We start from the raw sequence: 17,462 nt of genomic DNA, 5'->3' as shown, positions 1-17,462 counted from the left end.
TTATTACAAATTGTGTAATTATTAACTGTAAATAATCATTTTACCTACCTTACTTCTAGGGGCAGATCACTCTAACAACGTAAAACTAACCTACAAATAAAACTCTATAGAGTGCAGTGATAGGAGCTTCCTTAAGAAAAAGAAAGCAAAAGCCTTTAAGTGATCTTATATATATGCTGATGATAAAAAATATTTTTTTATGTGTTGTACAACCTTTTCAACATTTAAATTTTTAGGTTCTCATGAGGAAAGTCTTAAAAAAGTACTTGGAAAAAACCCTTTTTCAAAGACGGACATATCAGTAGCTTTGGCTGAACACCTCTTAGGAAAGCTTTCATCTGACTGTACATATGTCATTGATCACAAATTAGCAACAGGAAAAGGAACATGCAAATGTGGATGTGAAAAACTGCCACATTTCGGAAATACAGGCATTGGTATGTTTTTGTTCATATGTGTAGTCTCATCACTAGCATTTTGATCTGCTTGTTAATTTCAGCTCCTTATAGGCATTCTTAATTATTTGAAAATAATCAAGAGGTATAGCAGAATTATATACTTCTCATGTAGGTCATGAAGCTGTATGGCATGGACATATAGATGTTGTCTTCTCATCTCATCTTGACCAACCTCCCTCAGACATAGCTATAAAAACTATTGGTAAATGTGAACCAGAGTTGCCTGTAAAGGAAGATGATGAGGAAGAAACCTGTTGCTCACCTCCTGAAAAAAAGAGAAAAGAAGGTAGCAAAAAGACCATTATGTATGGTCCTGGTTATAAGCTTTTAACCTTAGATGACCTTTAGTGCTATCCATTGTGCAGTCTACATGTAGCTGTCGTGCATTTTCCAATGTTACATGTATGTATGTAAATTTAAGAGCTCTGCATGAATTTCTGGCATCCTACATAGTTATTGCATTGTCTTGTCTGTCCATCCATCTGCAAACACTTTGGTGTCGTAGCACCATATCATGATGACCCTTCCAATTCTTATAAAGAGCTAGGTAGTTGACAATAGAATACATAAATTGACTTTGTGGTTAAATTTATTTCACTGTCCATCTGTCTGTATGTATGACTTTCAAAACAACATTTTATTGGGATATAAAAGCTCATTGATAAGTTTTGATAAGATTTATGGCATATCACTTTGTCTGTGTGTATGTATCATGCAGTCATTTATGGACCATTTGCTTGTTATAGAGAGATATTGGAACCAAAGATTTTTATGACCTGAATGTGTGTGTCATAACCTAAAACCAATTAAGGTTACAGTATTCCAGGCAGTTCAAGGTCACTAGCTGAAAAGGGATTAAGTTCATGATTGGTCTTCAATTTTCTAATGTAAATTTCCATCCTGAACAAATTTTGTAACAGAGAACATTGAAGTTCAACATGTTCAAAGCAAGTATTCTCACATAATGGATATTTGATTTTTATCAACTCATCGCTCCCAGGATAGAGTTGAGCCACAAATACACCCCTACTAATGTCATTGTGATTTAAATTCAAGACACTGGTTTGGGTTGACCTATTCAAGGATTATAGGGTAGAACGGGTTTTATAAATAGAATTGGCAGAAAACAGGAAATTGCTATAGTCTTTTTCTTTTGAAAACATGTCCTTTGAAAATGTGAATTCAACCTTTTTGAAAGACTTATATGATTTTTCAACAGAAATAGGGTGGCTAAAGGGGAGGGGGGTTAAAATAAAAATGTATCATACATAATGGCGAAAATTAGACCTCACTAGCGACCGATGCGCTGGTAAAAAATATGTGTAATTTCATCCACACTGACAAACCTTTGCTTGCCTTATATGGCTATTGTTATAAATGCGCACAGAGGATAATACCACGAGCAACTGACCAATGAATAGCAACGTTTACGCCAAATTTATGTTTACTTCGAACACGTGGTTCAGGTCAATCTAGGATTGTGTCAATGGAGTGCAAAATCAAAAAAAATATTCTTATGAACAAAATACAAAGATTAGAAACTATGAAAAAATTGTTGTTAACTAGAAAAAAATATGTTTATAAAAATGTAGTTTTTGTCTACTTTAGAACACCAGCGCTTCAAAAAAGCATTTAAATGGACAAAACTTTGTTTACATAACTATACTCATGATCACGTGGCCGGGGATCCACCTGACAATTGTATTCACCGATAGTACAACAAAGGAATTAAGACAGCACAAAATCGCTTTTTTGCAGTATGACTTTGAGAAACCTAGTCTTCCATCATTTATTCAAATGACTTTTTTGTCATTGTGATCATGAAAGGAATCTTGCTTTTCATTTACTTCCATGGTTTTCTTTTATTTCAAGTGTAAAATTCCTGTAGTATTCGTAGTAACCCATAATGCAATCCTCATTCAGCTGATTGGTCATTCAAAGTCATGTTGGTGCCGCATTTGCTAATCTGACGCCAAAAGTATAGCCCCGGTTCCCAGGCAAAATTTTGTCCAGAGAGAAATTTTAATTCATTACTGCAGAAAAGTGTATTATAGAGAATATTTATCTGAGTTTGAATGAATGTAAGAGAGATTGATTAAGTACATTTCTACAGATATTATAGGGTGATGAAAACTGAAATGCAACATAACTTTTCTGTTTATCATATCTCCATGTGCTAGTCACTTCCTAGCCACATTTCCGTGAATAATTTACCCTATCTCGCTGTAGTCTCGCTAACTCTCGCCAGAGCCACTTCCAGAGCTACTTAGAACTCATCGGGCTTTATAATTTGCAGAACACAGAAAAATAAAAGGTTCCGAACACATTAGTAGGGGTGAAATATATAAGGTTTAAAGTTTTACATTTAAACATATAGGAAAACATCCTTGAAAATCTTTTTAATACAGTTAAACAATGATAATAAGAGATATTTTAAATATGCAAGTATTCTTGGGTTTTGGATTCAATCAAATTTAATTTAGTGATGGTTTAGGTAGGGATAGGGTTGGGCCATAATATAGGATGAAAGGTCTGATTTGAAGACTGCAGACTACAAAAACCTCTCTTTCAAGAAAAGCATAACCAAGTTTTTTTTTATCCCCAGGTTTGTACATTTAAGTTTGTTTAACTCCAAGCTGCAGTGTATAGGATATGAATATTTTTCCTGGGAATAAAATCTTTCTCTTTTTCAAAAGACAGCATGGCTATATGACTAATGGTAATTATATGCAAACATTGTTGAGTTGTACATGCAGATTAAAATTTGTTTAGATTAAAGAGGACTAAGTTTGCATGATTGAGTGTCCTAGATTTTCATAGAAATGTATTTAGGGGGGGGGGGGTATGATGTTCATAAGTAAACAATGTCCTTAGTTGTGTAGATTAAATATTTTTTTCAATTTATTGATCTTTGGTAAGTTTGGGTAGGGCAGGTCTAAAATTTCCCTTTTGAAAATGTACATGGGAAAACAATCTAGCCTTCTACAATTTTTGGCCCTGAGTGTAATTTTTTGTATTACCAATAGTAAACATGGTGATTAACATATTATATTACATGTTTTTTTTTAATTTTAGGTAATTTGGAAGAAACCAAAGAATCTACTGGTGGGAAATCTATTGCCGAAGTGAAACATTCACCATTAGATGGTGTAAGAAAACAGACAATTGCACAAACAATTGTCTCTTCCCTACTCCAAAAGCAGAACCATCCTGATTTGAAAAATTTCCTTGTTCCAAATATTTTGATTTCTCCAGAAGAGATACAAATAATAATGTATGATGCAAAAAATGATGTGCTACTCTGCAGTAACGTGATTAAATTATTTATCTGTAATGAATTTTGCCTGGGGACGGTCATCATACTTTGGATGGTTCTTCATTATCGGATGTTCTGCAGTGGGCTTCTTATTGACAATCTTCCAATGCTTGATGAGTACAAATCTCATTTTAAAGAACTCACACAGGCAAAATGGAACATATATTCAAATTTATTGAAAGGTCGTGTTTCTAATTTTCCAGTGATTGAATATGAAGGGCTTGACTTTAATGTGGATTTTTTTTTCTGTGCCAAAAATGTACTTGATAATGAAGAACAGGTTTAAACCAAAGGTTCAACAAGCTTTTATGATTAAAAATTTTCTTTTGTTGTTTGTTGAATTAGCTTAAATACACCTTGCTGTGTTTGAAAGCTAATTTCTGAAATGCTTGTAAAATGACCTTAAAAAATTACAATACCTTTAACATAAATAGTACCCCCTTTTAAGTGCTCTGTTGATCTTTGTTTAGCTCATTGAAGCCAAAGGTTCAAGTGAGTTTTTCTGATCAAAATGTATCCATTGTCTGTTGTTGTTGTCAGGTTTTTACATTTCCATCTTCTTCTTTAGAACCCAAGGCTAATTTTAATCCAAAATTGACAAAGACAGACATGGATCCAGGATTCTTTCCAGGGGGGGGGGGGGTTAAGGGAATCAACCCCAGTCAAAAGGTATTCAAAACCAGTTTCATGACAAACAAATTAAAAAAAAATCAAAACATAGGTATAACAAACCATTGGTAAGTATGAACCAGATGTGCCTGAAAAGGAAGATGATCAAAGAAAACCCCTGCTATTCACTTCCTGAAAAAAAGAGAAAAGAAGGTAGCAAAAAGACTGTACTATATGGCCCCGATTATAAGCTTTTAACCTTGGATGACCTTTGATGCTATCTATTGTGCAGTTATTCTGTCATGCATTGTCCAATGCTAGTCAATACAACACTCATTTTTATGTGAAAACTGTTCAAATTTTTGAATGCCCCCATTGTCGAAGATTCAGGGGAATATAGTTTTTGTCATTTTCGTATGTCTGACTGTCTGTTAGTCAAAAGGTTCAATTTTTTGCGGACAAACAGACGGACAAAACAAAAACTATATTCCCTGTAGTCTTCGATTACGGGGGCATAATAACTTTAGACTGGGTGGGACTATGGCTTTCATCTTTGACAGGTGTATTCTTGTGATATGACCTTTCTTTGGGTACCACCAAATTTGACCTTGACCTTAGAGTTTGATCGACTTATACACAAAAATTTTTGATTACTTGGGCCATAACTTTTGAACGGTAGATACTAGCACTTTCATACTTCATATTTGTATTTTTTATGGCAAGACCTTTTATTTGATACCAACAACTTTGACTTTTTCCCTTGACCTTGGAGATTTCCGTACTTATAATAAATCTTTAACCTTGGCCATAACTTTTGAACGGTAAGGGCTAGGGCTTTTGTAATTCACATACTGCAGTATGTAATTCTTGTAAGAAGACCTTTCATTGGATACGAAGAACTTTGACCCTTTGACCTTGATCATGGAGTTTGACCTGTGTTTAAAAAAACAAACATTGACCACAACTTTTGAAGGATTAGGACTTTCATACTTCACATATTTAATCCTTGTGACAAGACCTTTCATTTGATATAAGGGACTTTGACCCTTGGAGTTTGACCTACTTTATAAAAAAACTTTAACCTTGGTCATAGCTTTGAAAGGGTTAAGACTTGGGCCTTCAGACTTCACATATGTAATTCTTGTGACAAGACCTTTCTTAAGAAGCCAATAACTTTGACCCTTTGACCTTTCAAACATAACTTATGAACAGATGATGCTAGGGTTTTCATATTTCACAATTGTATTTCTTGTGAGAAGACCATACTTTGAGTACCAATACATTCAATTTGCATTTATGAAAAGTCTTTACTATCTTGCTATCAGGGGGCATCAGCTTTCACAAACACCTCTTGGTTTTTTTTTTATTTTTTCACATTGACTATGAGACCTTTTGATCTACTTTAATAAAACTTAAACTTTGGCCATTGCTTTTGAAGTGTTATTAGTCTTTTCGATTATGTATTCCTTGTGACAGGACCTTTATTTGGAATCATTCTATTCATTTTTATCCATGACCATCTTAAATAAGATGTATTTGCTAAACACTGATGCCACCGTTTGGCAACACAGCGAAGGACAAATTCTCAAATGCAAATCAAATATGTTGGTACCCGAAGTAAGGCCTTTTTACAAGAAATATAATTGTGAAATATGAAAGCCCTGGCACCACCTATTCAAAAGTTATGACCAAGGTTAAAGTTTTTTTTTAAAGCTAGGTCAAACTACATGGTAATGATCAAATTGTAAAAGTTGTTGATACCCAATAAAAGGTATTGTCACAAAGATTACATATATGAAAAATGAAAGTCTTAGCCCGAACCTTTCAAAAGTTATGGCCAAGGTTAAAGTTTGTAAAAAGTAGGTCAAACTCCAAGGTCAAATGGTCAAAGTTGTTGTTTTTAAGTATGATCATGAGAAAATGATCCTTTTGCCCCCCTTATGAAGGTATGTTATTTCAAAGGCAGATTTTTTCAAACTTTGTGAGATTTTTGTAAATTTTAGATATTTTACATAAAGTATGCTTAAATGTTAGATGAATATCAAAGAAAATATTGATATCGTTGACAGGCGCGGATCATCAGATCAAACTCGACACTTCGCTTCTCGTTTGATCTGACGATCCGCGCCTGTCACCTCGACGTGATACGACCCTTCGGATCAAGTTACTGTTATAATGATAAATTTATTATATACCCATTTATAACTAGCTCTATTTGGCAAAATAAAACTTTAGAGATGAATTCTATAATATTTATCCATTAAACAAAGCGTTATAACAAGGGATTTTTTAACGCGCAAGAAAAATAACATCAAAAACATATTTCATATCAAATATTTCATTTTTTTCAATTGACCAATGTACATGTATATATAAATATAATGTGTAGATATTTGTTGAAATCATGACTGTTTTACATAAGTTTAAATGAAAATACTCATAAAAATGTAAATTCACATTCAGCTGTGATGATGTTTTCATGAGGGTTGCTCGTGTTATTTGTTGCTCACTGTAAAAAAATGCCGACTTTAAATAAAAAAAAAATATTTACTTACTTTCTTACTAACTTTTTCCGCAAACGCTTGAACGTTCCGAACAAATTAACCCTATTGAAAGAAATAGTTAATAACTGGTTATGTAAAAAAAAGGATTTTTCTTTTTCGTGAATGTTGAAAGCCGAAAGATATACACTGTATATTATTGGAGAAAATGGACGCAGATTTCTCCGATTTCGGCATTAATTTTAGTAAATAAAAACTATATTATTTAACCTTTGAAAATAATGTCTAAGTCCGATTACATTTGATTAAAGTACACTCAATATATAAAATATTCTACTATAAATTCCTCCAATTATTCCTTGCCAAAATGCAGATTAGAACTATTCAATAAATCCTTTTTTCCAGAAAATGTTAGAAAGTTGAATGCAATTTAACTCAACATAAGGAAGGCAACTTCCATGAAAAGCTTCAAAAAATGTCTGTCAAGCAATATCGTTAAACCTCCAAAGTATTTTTGAAAGAGATTTTGGAATATAATTCACACAAGGTTTAGACATAATTGAATTTTAAATTCTTATCTATTCTGCATTGCTCATGTGGACAAATAGAGGATCCCTTTTATTTGTTTTTAGTATGTTGAAAATATGCAACAGCAAGATATTATCTCATGAATAATATATTATCATTCAACAATTTGTACATAATAGATGTCCATTTGATGTTATGGGGTGATGATTCATCCTCTGATCAACAAAATGTAGAAGTTTTTAAAGTTATTCATACATTTTTAAAAGAATGTGGTCGATTCTCTGAAAAAATCTTAATTTATTGTATACATTGACTTGTATTCTGGTATCAAGAGATTACAGTCTTTGGAACTACTAATTGTTACTGAAAATAATTGTTCTTTATTTGGCAATGTTATAAAATTTTGTATAAGGAGAAGACTAAGTTGTTGTAGAACTTGTGTCTTATCCTTTTGGCTTTAATTGTCAATAAAATATGTTCAATTAAATTTTTCAAATGTATCACATCCCACCGTATTACTTGTGTATATCTGTATTATTCCCACATCTTTCTTTTTCTTCAAAGGTATATTACCATTTTTTTTAAGGGGGGGGGGGCTTATTAGGTCTTTATTTTATTATAAAAATAATTTAATTCTAGTTGTAACACATCTTTTGATTGGGTGAAAGATTATATCCATTTTATATAACATAACTTGCCTACGTCACAAGAGTTACGCCAAAAATGTATTACTCCGCTTGGCGATACTTTTAAAATATGCTATATTTGAAGCCCTTTTTCGGAGGAAAAATTGTTTCATTGTCAACACTGAAATTAAATTATAAGGAATGAAGATTATTTCAACTTATGTTATACGATATAACATAACTTGGGGCAGTTTACAATTTTGTATAAACCGCTTCACGGTTTATAAATGCCCCAAGTTACATATATGTTATATCGTATAACAAAAGTTGAAATAAGCTTCATCCCTTAAATAAATTGCTTCATATTGCGATATTTTTCATTTTCACAAATGTCATTCTTAGAATTGTATTCATTAGTCGTGAACTGAAAATAGTAATTAAATAGAAAAAAAGTGACCCGTATTTACACACTACTCAAAACAATTCTGATTCAGGAAATCTTTAATGACCCCTCAATTGACGTCTTAGAGAGGAAATCCTACTATAAAAGGGTGTTGTTTGTGGTCATCCTATTTACCCCTGATTACCCCTGATTACTAAAAAAAGAATAGGATTTCCATGAAAGTTTAAAAGTTTCCGTTATTAAGTGGCTCATCACAGATACTTTCATGTATTTATAAAGACATGAATTAGACATATTTTGTTACTTTTAAGATATATAAGTAACTTGTTTAGGTATTTCACTTTGCATAAAATAAGACAATCTACGGTATTTACTTATTAGTAATTTTAAATAGAAGGGAAGAGGCATTGATTGGTAAGTAGAATTGCCACGATTTTTGAAACTTCGGAGAAAAATGCAATTCAGCATCCCCTAATGAGAAGTATCATTTAATAATTTATCAACCGCTAATGCTAAAGCGCTGCTTATTACAAGAATGATTTATCAAGGTTAAGCATTGTAACGTTTAGATAATTTTTTATCATTTAGCAGTATTGTTACAAGGCTTCTACCAGATTTTGCATTTAATTTCATGTATATTAAAATGTGCATTTTTTTTCCAGTTTTTAATATAATCATGCATTGCTATTCAAAAATTTATTTTTAAATGTATTTAAAGTTTTCATTTTTCTGAAGAGGATGTATATTTTAAATAAATTGGAAGATCATAATTTTGTGGAATAAAAATCATCAGCATGATTATTTCAAATAATCGTGGTGTAAGCTTTTATTTCGTGAAATAAATTCATGTTATCTAAATTTTCGGAGGTCTGTCCAAGAACTGGCCCCGTTTGAAATTGCTGTCCTGTTGGTATCGGTATTGTAAATGATTGACAAAATTTAAACAAAAAAGATTCACGATTTTCAAAGCATTAATATCATGTTGTAAGTTTTGAATTAACTAGAGAGGTGTTAATGCCAAATTAATTAACTACATGAATATTGAAAGCAGTTTGAATTCGAGTGCAATGTACTTTGTGGAAATTTTAGTAATTCAGGACTAATAAACCGAGAACAATACGTGTCGAGTATTTGTGATTTACACTCTTTAATAGTCAAACTCGCAGACTAATTTGGTTTATTAATTCGTTATTTTAGTAACAAATCTGAAAAGGTCCTTTCCAGAAGATTATTTTTTATGCTCATTTTTCATTTTTCGAGATTCCTAAAAAAGCTTTTGTCGTGCAATTTATTTGAAAAAATAAATAACTCTTTGCTGTATATCTTGTACATACAAAAAAAATCGCAGTTTCAATTTGTTTCTTGTCAAATTAGCTCTTAAAACTGAAATATGTTCATATATTGAATCTAATATTCTGTTTAAGTATAGCTTGTATATATATTTTAAAAGAAAGAAAGTAGGAAGTTAAACAACGTATTAAACTAATCCCTGATGTTTCACTTATATCATTTTCAGGTTTAAAACGATGAATTACAAAGCTTTTTGGCTTACTATGTCGGTTTTTCTTTTTTACCAAGATTTTGCAGGTAAAAGTCCTTAAATATTGTATTAAATAGGTTTTGAATCAAGTTATCAGAAACTCTAAGCGTACAAAACTTAACGTCCAACGGATTCAAGCCCAAGGGTTGGGTTGGGAGCGGCGGTTATGTAAATAAGTTTTAGCTCTGCTGGTCAGAGACAAGAAGAGCTATTGCGATGGCAAGGTGTCCGTCGACTGTCCGTATGTCTGTAAACAATTTTTCAAAACGCTACTCCTCCCATAGTTTTGATCTGATTCCAATAAATCTTGGCACACAAGTAGATTACACTAAGATACATAAACTAGTGCATCGATATTTGATTTCAATGAACGGTGTTGCCATGGTTACTAAATATAGAAATTTCTGTGAAATAATTTCTTTCTATGAAATTGCTTTACTCATCCTACAGTTTTGGTCTCATTTCAATATAACTTGGCACACCAATAGACTACACTAAGATACATAATTCTCTTTATCGGCTTTTGATTTTGATGAGCAGTGTTGTCGTGGCAACTAAAAATAGAAAATTCTGTGAAATGCTTTCAAATTGCTACTGCTCCCACAGCTTTGGTCCGATTTCAATATAACTTTGCACACAAATAGACTACACTAAGATACTTTTAAAGTGATACTTTTAATACAGTTTGAAATAGTCTTATTATAATATAATCTGGCATGCAAGTAGAATGCACTGAGATACTGGTTTTTTAATTTGATGCTGCCATGATAACAAAAATTGGAAAGTCTGTAAATTTTTTAAAGCAACATTCTAACCTCCATAAAGCGTAATTAAAACGATTCTTTAGTTTACATTATCTTTTGACTTCGCAATTCCATTGAGAGCAATGACATCTATATTAACTTCTTTCAATTTCCCACTTAAATTAAATTTAATTTCATAAACTTTTGTCTATTTATAATCTATATAATGGTGATATTCCTTATTCTACATCATGGTGGTCAACATTCAAAAAATTACTTTACATTCTAGTTGTAGCTACTACTTTGCATAGAAACGTTAAAATAGAAGAACAAGAAGAGGAATTTGAAGGTAATGTTTAAAACATACTTACATTAAATATAACAAAGACAATTAAATTTTTAAAGAAGGGTTAATCATTAGCTGCTCATTTGCTTGCTTTATCTATTTCATCAAATTGCATGCATTTTGTAAGTAAATAAAATTAACGAAATACGAAAAAGGAAATAATTTAAGAACTTTTTTTTCTTTTATGTTTTGGAGTTCATTGTTTACTCTACTCCTATTTTGTATTGTTTTATGGAATTTGATATTGAATACTGTTCGTTATCTTCATATCTTTCACTTTAATCAAATGAGATATGAAGAAAACGAGCAGTGGTCATTCTCAAAAATCAATTTACTAAGACCCTCTTAAACAAAGATGGGATCAACTTCCATGGAGGAGTAAGCTTCCCCTGCCTACGAGTCACACCTACTGTGTGCTCCTTGTCATAATCGGGTACACAGAAAAAGTGCAAAAATAATTACCGAATAATTTGTTTGAAAAAAAAAATTAGTGAGCATTCGACGACGGATTGGATTTGCAAACAAGGTCATTCTATCGACCACAAAATATGCTAAACTTTACAGAATATTGCATATTTTTTCGGTAGCTTACCTCGTTTATAAAGTGTTGGTACTCTTGTATATGGAATCAAACTGTGGATATAATTAACTCCATTTATAGGCGAAAGAGGTACATATATTGCTACACAAATAAGGAAAGTTCGCGATAGAAAAATTAGAATAATAAAGACTACATGTATAGTCGTCAATTTGCTATCAATATCAATGTATTTCTTAAGCAAAGCATCCATATATGAAACAGATGCGTCAGACTCTGTGTTGCTTTTATTTCTAGTTAAGTTGGATATGTCCAATAAATGACTAATAAAAAATATTAATAATTCATATGAATTGTTGATTTATCTAAATGTCGTATTAAAGGCCGTAGCAATTAACCTTTTCGCTGCCGTAGAGATTTGGAGTTCAAATTACGTTCAGTGCCGTAACAGTTTTTTATTACGACAAATCTATGACGTTACGTTACTATGACGTCACAAACAAAGTAGGTAAAGGTATAAAAAACTTTTTCGCCTTTCACTTTTTGCAGAAAATGGTTTAAATACAGACAATATAGAATGAATTCTACAACGACAAGACCCTTCAAAAATATATTTACAAAAATTAAATTCACGCAAAATTTATGCACAAATAATATATTTCCAGTTGATTTATGGGTAGGTATTATTATTATTTTTTAATAAGAAAAATAATTTTATGTTACGTCAAGAACCTGTGGTTCAAACTATATATTACATAATAATGAACGCAATACGAGTAAAAATAAATATATACAAATGCAGTGGTATTAAAACACAGTACATGTAATGCATAAATAACTATTAAAGGTACTTGGACACAGATTTGAAGTTATTATTTTCTCTATAATATTACGACTTATATATTTTAATAGCATTTCACACAAAAATTAATTAAAAATCTTATTTCGTTTAAAAGATATTAAAATTTCAAATTTTTCGGCGGGTTTGATTGATATATCCTTGCACTCTCACAAATTTAATTTTATTCTTAATCCTTAGGAAAAGTGGCAATCTCGTTTTGTATAAATGAAAAATATTAATACTATAATCCAGAAAATTCAGAGTAGACACGTTCGAAAGCAAAACAAACACACAATATATTGTCAGTCCGTGCAGTTGAATTCTAAATATAAACAATAACAGAACTCGAGTCCTGTTTACAAAATCTGTGTACATAACACGAGTGTGCTCGATTTGCTAAACTCTGTACGCATCTCTTAGTTCGGAATGACGATACTTGTGAAGGTGTTTTGCTTTCTAACATCTCTACTCTGAATAAAATTATTTTTCTTGATAAAAGTTTTAATATTTCTCATTAAAACACATCAAAATTGCCACTTTTCCTAAGGATTAAGAATAAAGTTAAAATTTGTGAAAGTGCAAGGATGTGTCAATCAAACCCGCCAAAAAATTTAAAGTTTTAATAACTTTAAAATGAAATAAGATTTTTAATTAATTTTTGTGTGAAATGCTATTAAAATATATAATTCGTGATATTATACAGAAAAAATGAGAAAATATTAATTTCAAATCTGTGTCCAAGTACCTTTAAAAGGTTTTCGTGAATTATCGTTGAAAATTCTATCGTACTTGAAAAGGATTCATTTCTGTTTGTACACCTCAATTATATAGTTTTTAACGTAGACCTTACGTAATACATGTATATCAAATGTACCCGGCCCGTAGCTGAAAACTTTACTCTAGCACTCCGAAAAAATATATTGATAGACTAGTCTGTCAAAATATTTTTTGGAGAGTCTAATAAGATTTACTATTGAACTATAAACTAGGGAAAAAAGTACCACCTTGTTATACGGGCCTTTGCACACTTGATTTCTTCTTTTCCTAAACCATTTGTACGAGTGTTGTTAGAAAAGTTCGCGGACAAGTTCTTTTGTGAGTATACCATTTCATTGAAACCGGTCAAACTCACCAGATAAAAACTTTACCTATTTTCTAAAAAATATACAAAGATTTGATATTTTCCGGTGATTTTTAAAAAACTTATGTAGAGCTATATTAATTTCATAAAACATGCTTCACAGAGCATGCTACTTTTACGCACGTTTACATCTCATAGGCTTTTTATTGAAGTTAAAAATGCACAGTTGTAGCGTTTTGTTATAAATTATTTTTTTTATATTTGTTAACACGTTTTTATTGATAATACTGTCACATTTTCTAATCGTGCTCTAAAAAATATAACCAAGAATACACGACTATAAGACGTGAGTTACTTCGTATGTTTTCTTCGTCTTTTCACTTTTGATCCGGATACTTGGATGCAATCTATGGATTGTTTGAATCAATCAAAGAAAGAGGTTTAAATGTTAAGTTTATAAAAACTTACTTCATTATTTCTCTACAGATTTTATTAATTTAATAATGGGCATTTGTTTCTATGCTAATTTTAACTCATAGTATAGTAATGATATTTTAAAAATATTGATTTTAAAAATATATATCACAAAAAAAAAACTCCAACAAACAAATACAAAACAAAATAAAAATACAAACAAGTGTTTGTTCTTTGCTAAATAAACCCTTCAACGCCCTTAAAAATCAAGAGGCGTTTGTAAATTGACATATCTAGTTCTTTTTAAATCGCTTGCATAGCTGCTAGAAAATAAAATGAATAATACATGTATATTACTACTGGTTTAAGTAACGTTGAAATCTCGAGGAAATCAAGATATTAGAGGTATTTGCCCGCTTGGGTGGCGGGTCGGGGTACTTGCCCCAATTTCGATAGACAAAATATCTTGCCTGCCCTCTGATTTTAAAAACCTGCCATAATTCAATAATATTATAGTGAGATACAGGGGCGTACGGAGGGGGGGGGGGCTGCCCCCCCCCACTTTTTTCCCAACCTTACTTATACTATAGGAAATGTTAAATGAAAGCCTGATTGCCCCCCCTCCCCCCAACTTTTAGTGATGTACCGAAAATGTAGTATTAGAGTATTAGAAATGGTACTGAAAGTACTTGACACTGAGAAAAAGTTTGTTTACCTACCCACCCATCCACCCCCCACCTCCCTCCCCACGAAATTCCAGGTAAGTAAAAAATGTTTTTTCTCTGGCTGCCCACCCCCCCCCCCCCCACTTTCAAAAACGATGCTACGCCACTGAGATATAATCGAACAGGAGAAGCAAGCGAAAAAATACTAACCCGGCTCCCCCCTCCCCTGTCGGCAATTAAAATCGATGATTCGTGCCTAAAAGAAATTCAATCTCTGTTGGTCTTTTAAATAAAGAGGTTCTATTTCAAAGTCGTTTCTTGCAGAAAAAAGAGCCATAATAATATTGTTCAATGGACATAAGCAGTCTTTTTCCGGCAATTGGCGATGTCATGCACTGACTACAGTGGCGGATTTAAGGGGGGCGCACCCGGCGCGCGCCCCCCTAAAATTGTCAAAGTTAACGTAAATCACAGTTTCCTGTAGAAAATGGAAATATGTCTACTTGGTAGACCTCATTTTTACCCTACAAAATCTCTAGAATCCAGGAGCTTCCGGGGGCTTCGCCTCAAGGCGGCCCCCAGACCCCTTGCTTATTTTTTGCGCCCCCTCTAGCTTCAAATCCTGGATCTGCGCCTGGACTACATGTATTACAAAATTGAGGGGTTTATCTGTAAAGTTTCTCGTCTCTTTGTGGATTTTTTTTATTATGTGGCATGTATGAAATACACCCTTTCATTTTGTTATGCTCCCGAGGATGAAACTTTAAAACTTTTTATAGTCTGTCAAAAAGCCCTTCAGGGTTTTAATGTAATAAACTTTATAATATATCATGACGATTAAAGATTAAATATTATTTTCAGAAAATACAAAATGATATAGCATTACTAGTATTTCCACGATCAAAACATTAAGTTTTTTTTATGAGTAATAGTAAATTATTCCCGTTTTGAAGACAGACTAAATATTGAGTAATTTTTTTTTTTTTGAAATTTCTCCGTATGGGATTATGATTGCTTGCATCGCTCAAACGAGGATTGAAAACGCAGAAAGTTGTTTAATTTCAAATCAGAAGGTACTATTTTAATTTTCTAGTGACAAAAACAAATAAAATACCCGTTTAACATTCATTGCGTGGACCATGAGGTCCACGCAGTAAATATATAAGCGAAGTTAAACCGGATGCCCTGGGCAAACGACAGGTTACGCATGCGCGAGAATGCTAGAAAGTTCCCACCTTAGGTAACTTGCCCGTATAATAATTCGCCCTATTCGAATTAAAATATACCATTCATTGGCAAATCGCGCTTTTAATTCTGCATATCGCATTTACATATTCATTGGCAGATCCGATTTTCTCTCTTTTACATATACTTTTATATACAAACTAAACACTGATTCCATGGTACAAGCATTTTAAGAAGTTATACAGTATATAGCACTCTCTACCATCGGCTCATACATTGTGCATCAAGGCTCGCAAAATAATTTAGTGTTTCAGCAAACAAAATATCGTTTGATAAAGGTCTATAGAAACGGCTTTTAATGTGTGTGTGCGTGGGGGGGGGGGGGTCCGACAAAAAAATCTGCGTTCTACAGAGCTGTGCTTCTCGTAAATCATCAGCTCTCCATTTTTCCCATGATAAATTTCTTCCGTATAAATCCAGAACAGATGTCAAGTCCCAGCCAGTATGAGTTACACGTAGCAAAATAACCCGATTTTTTTAAAATGACTAAACTGAAAGTCGCTAATCGGAGATAAAATTTCACTTTTTAACATTTCACATTATTTTGCTTTGAGACTACAATCAGTTATAAGTAGGCAGATCATTGTAGAAAAAGTGAACAAACCTACATGAATATTCCCTACACCTAAAAATTTTCTTAATTGAATTTCAGTTAGAAAAAAACATGCATATGGTCCACGTATTGCAGTCCTTTTTTAAAGGACAGCAACTTGTTCCGACATAAATTTTTCAGTAGAACGTAATATGATGGGTTCCTGTAACAAGAGGCTAAAATGGCGCGAAACTCAGAATGATGACGTAACGTCATAATCAGTTTTACTTGTGACGTAAATAAGCTAACGGTAGGCCCAAAATAGGCCCGCGGCACTTAACGTAGTATTTGAAAATAGGCCCAAAATAGGCCCGCGGCACAAAGAATGTTAACGAGGCCCAATCTACTTGATCTGCGCATACGTTTTAACGCAGCGTCAACTCAGGCACGTCACAGTACCCTTGACTGCCGTCACAATTGAAAACAATAACGTCACAATTAAAATGACGTCAAATTGCGCTAAAACGTTTCGCTGATCTTGCATACCTGGAAGCTCTAGGCCTATAGACTGTGCATATTGAAAGCTGGCTCATTCTGGCATTTCTATTATTTACATCAGGGTTTTTAAAAAATTGTAATCACTTGTAGAACATAATTTATTACGAGGTATCAATTTCTAGGTATAGGTTCATTAATTTTATCTTGTTTTATTTCAATTATTGAGTTAGAAAAAACAAACACTGCAACCAAATTGAAAAGTAAACGATTTTAGTCTTTCTCCTTGAACATGTTGAAGAGTTTATACACATCCCTTTTTACTGCGGACTTAATTATGCATGGATTAGCTTGAGTTTAAAAAAAGTCCCTGAATCATTTAAATGCAACCACCAAAATATTTTATTTTTCTGTATAATACACGATATTAGTAAATTTCGTAATTTTGTCGCTTTTTAACCCCTCTCCCTTTTTTTCCACGTAAAACAACGTCATGTGATGAGAAAAAAATAAAGCATGGAGAGAAAATTATTTCATAATGTAAGAATTATTTTATTTTTAGAAACTAAGACAGTATTACA

General features: G+C 32.4%; 1 protein-coding gene and 1 long non-coding RNA gene across 2 annotated transcripts; both read left to right on the top strand.

Annotated features, from left to right (window-relative positions):
- Positions 1–236: 236 nt before the first annotated feature.
- Positions 237–4,193, top strand: LOC134258459 (uncharacterized; the record flags this gene model as incomplete). Its single annotated transcript, XM_062741025.1, has 3 exons — positions 237–437; positions 571–744; positions 3,534–4,193. Coding segments are annotated over 3 exons (902 nt in total), but the record flags the coding sequence as incomplete, so codon positions are not given.
- A 4,505-nt stretch (positions 4,194–8,698) lies between these two features.
- LOC134258460 (uncharacterized) lies at positions 8,699–11,077 on the top strand. The gene is made up of 3 exons (XR_009990161.1): positions 8,699–8,855; positions 9,958–10,028; positions 11,014–11,077. It is a non-coding gene; the product is annotated as an uncharacterized LOC134258460 (long non-coding RNA).
- The last annotated feature ends 6,385 nt before the right edge of the window (positions 11,078–17,462 follow it).

The sequence above is a fragment of the Saccostrea cucullata genome, unplaced genomic scaffold (genome assembly GCF_032062105.1).
Source record: "Saccostrea cucullata isolate Sc308-1 unplaced genomic scaffold, CSIRO_AGI_Scuc_v1 ctg13486, whole genome shotgun sequence".
Classification (NCBI taxonomy): Eukaryota; Metazoa; Mollusca; class Bivalvia; order Ostreida; family Ostreidae; genus Saccostrea; species Saccostrea cuccullata.
This window is presented reverse-complemented; position numbering and strand designations above follow the sequence as displayed.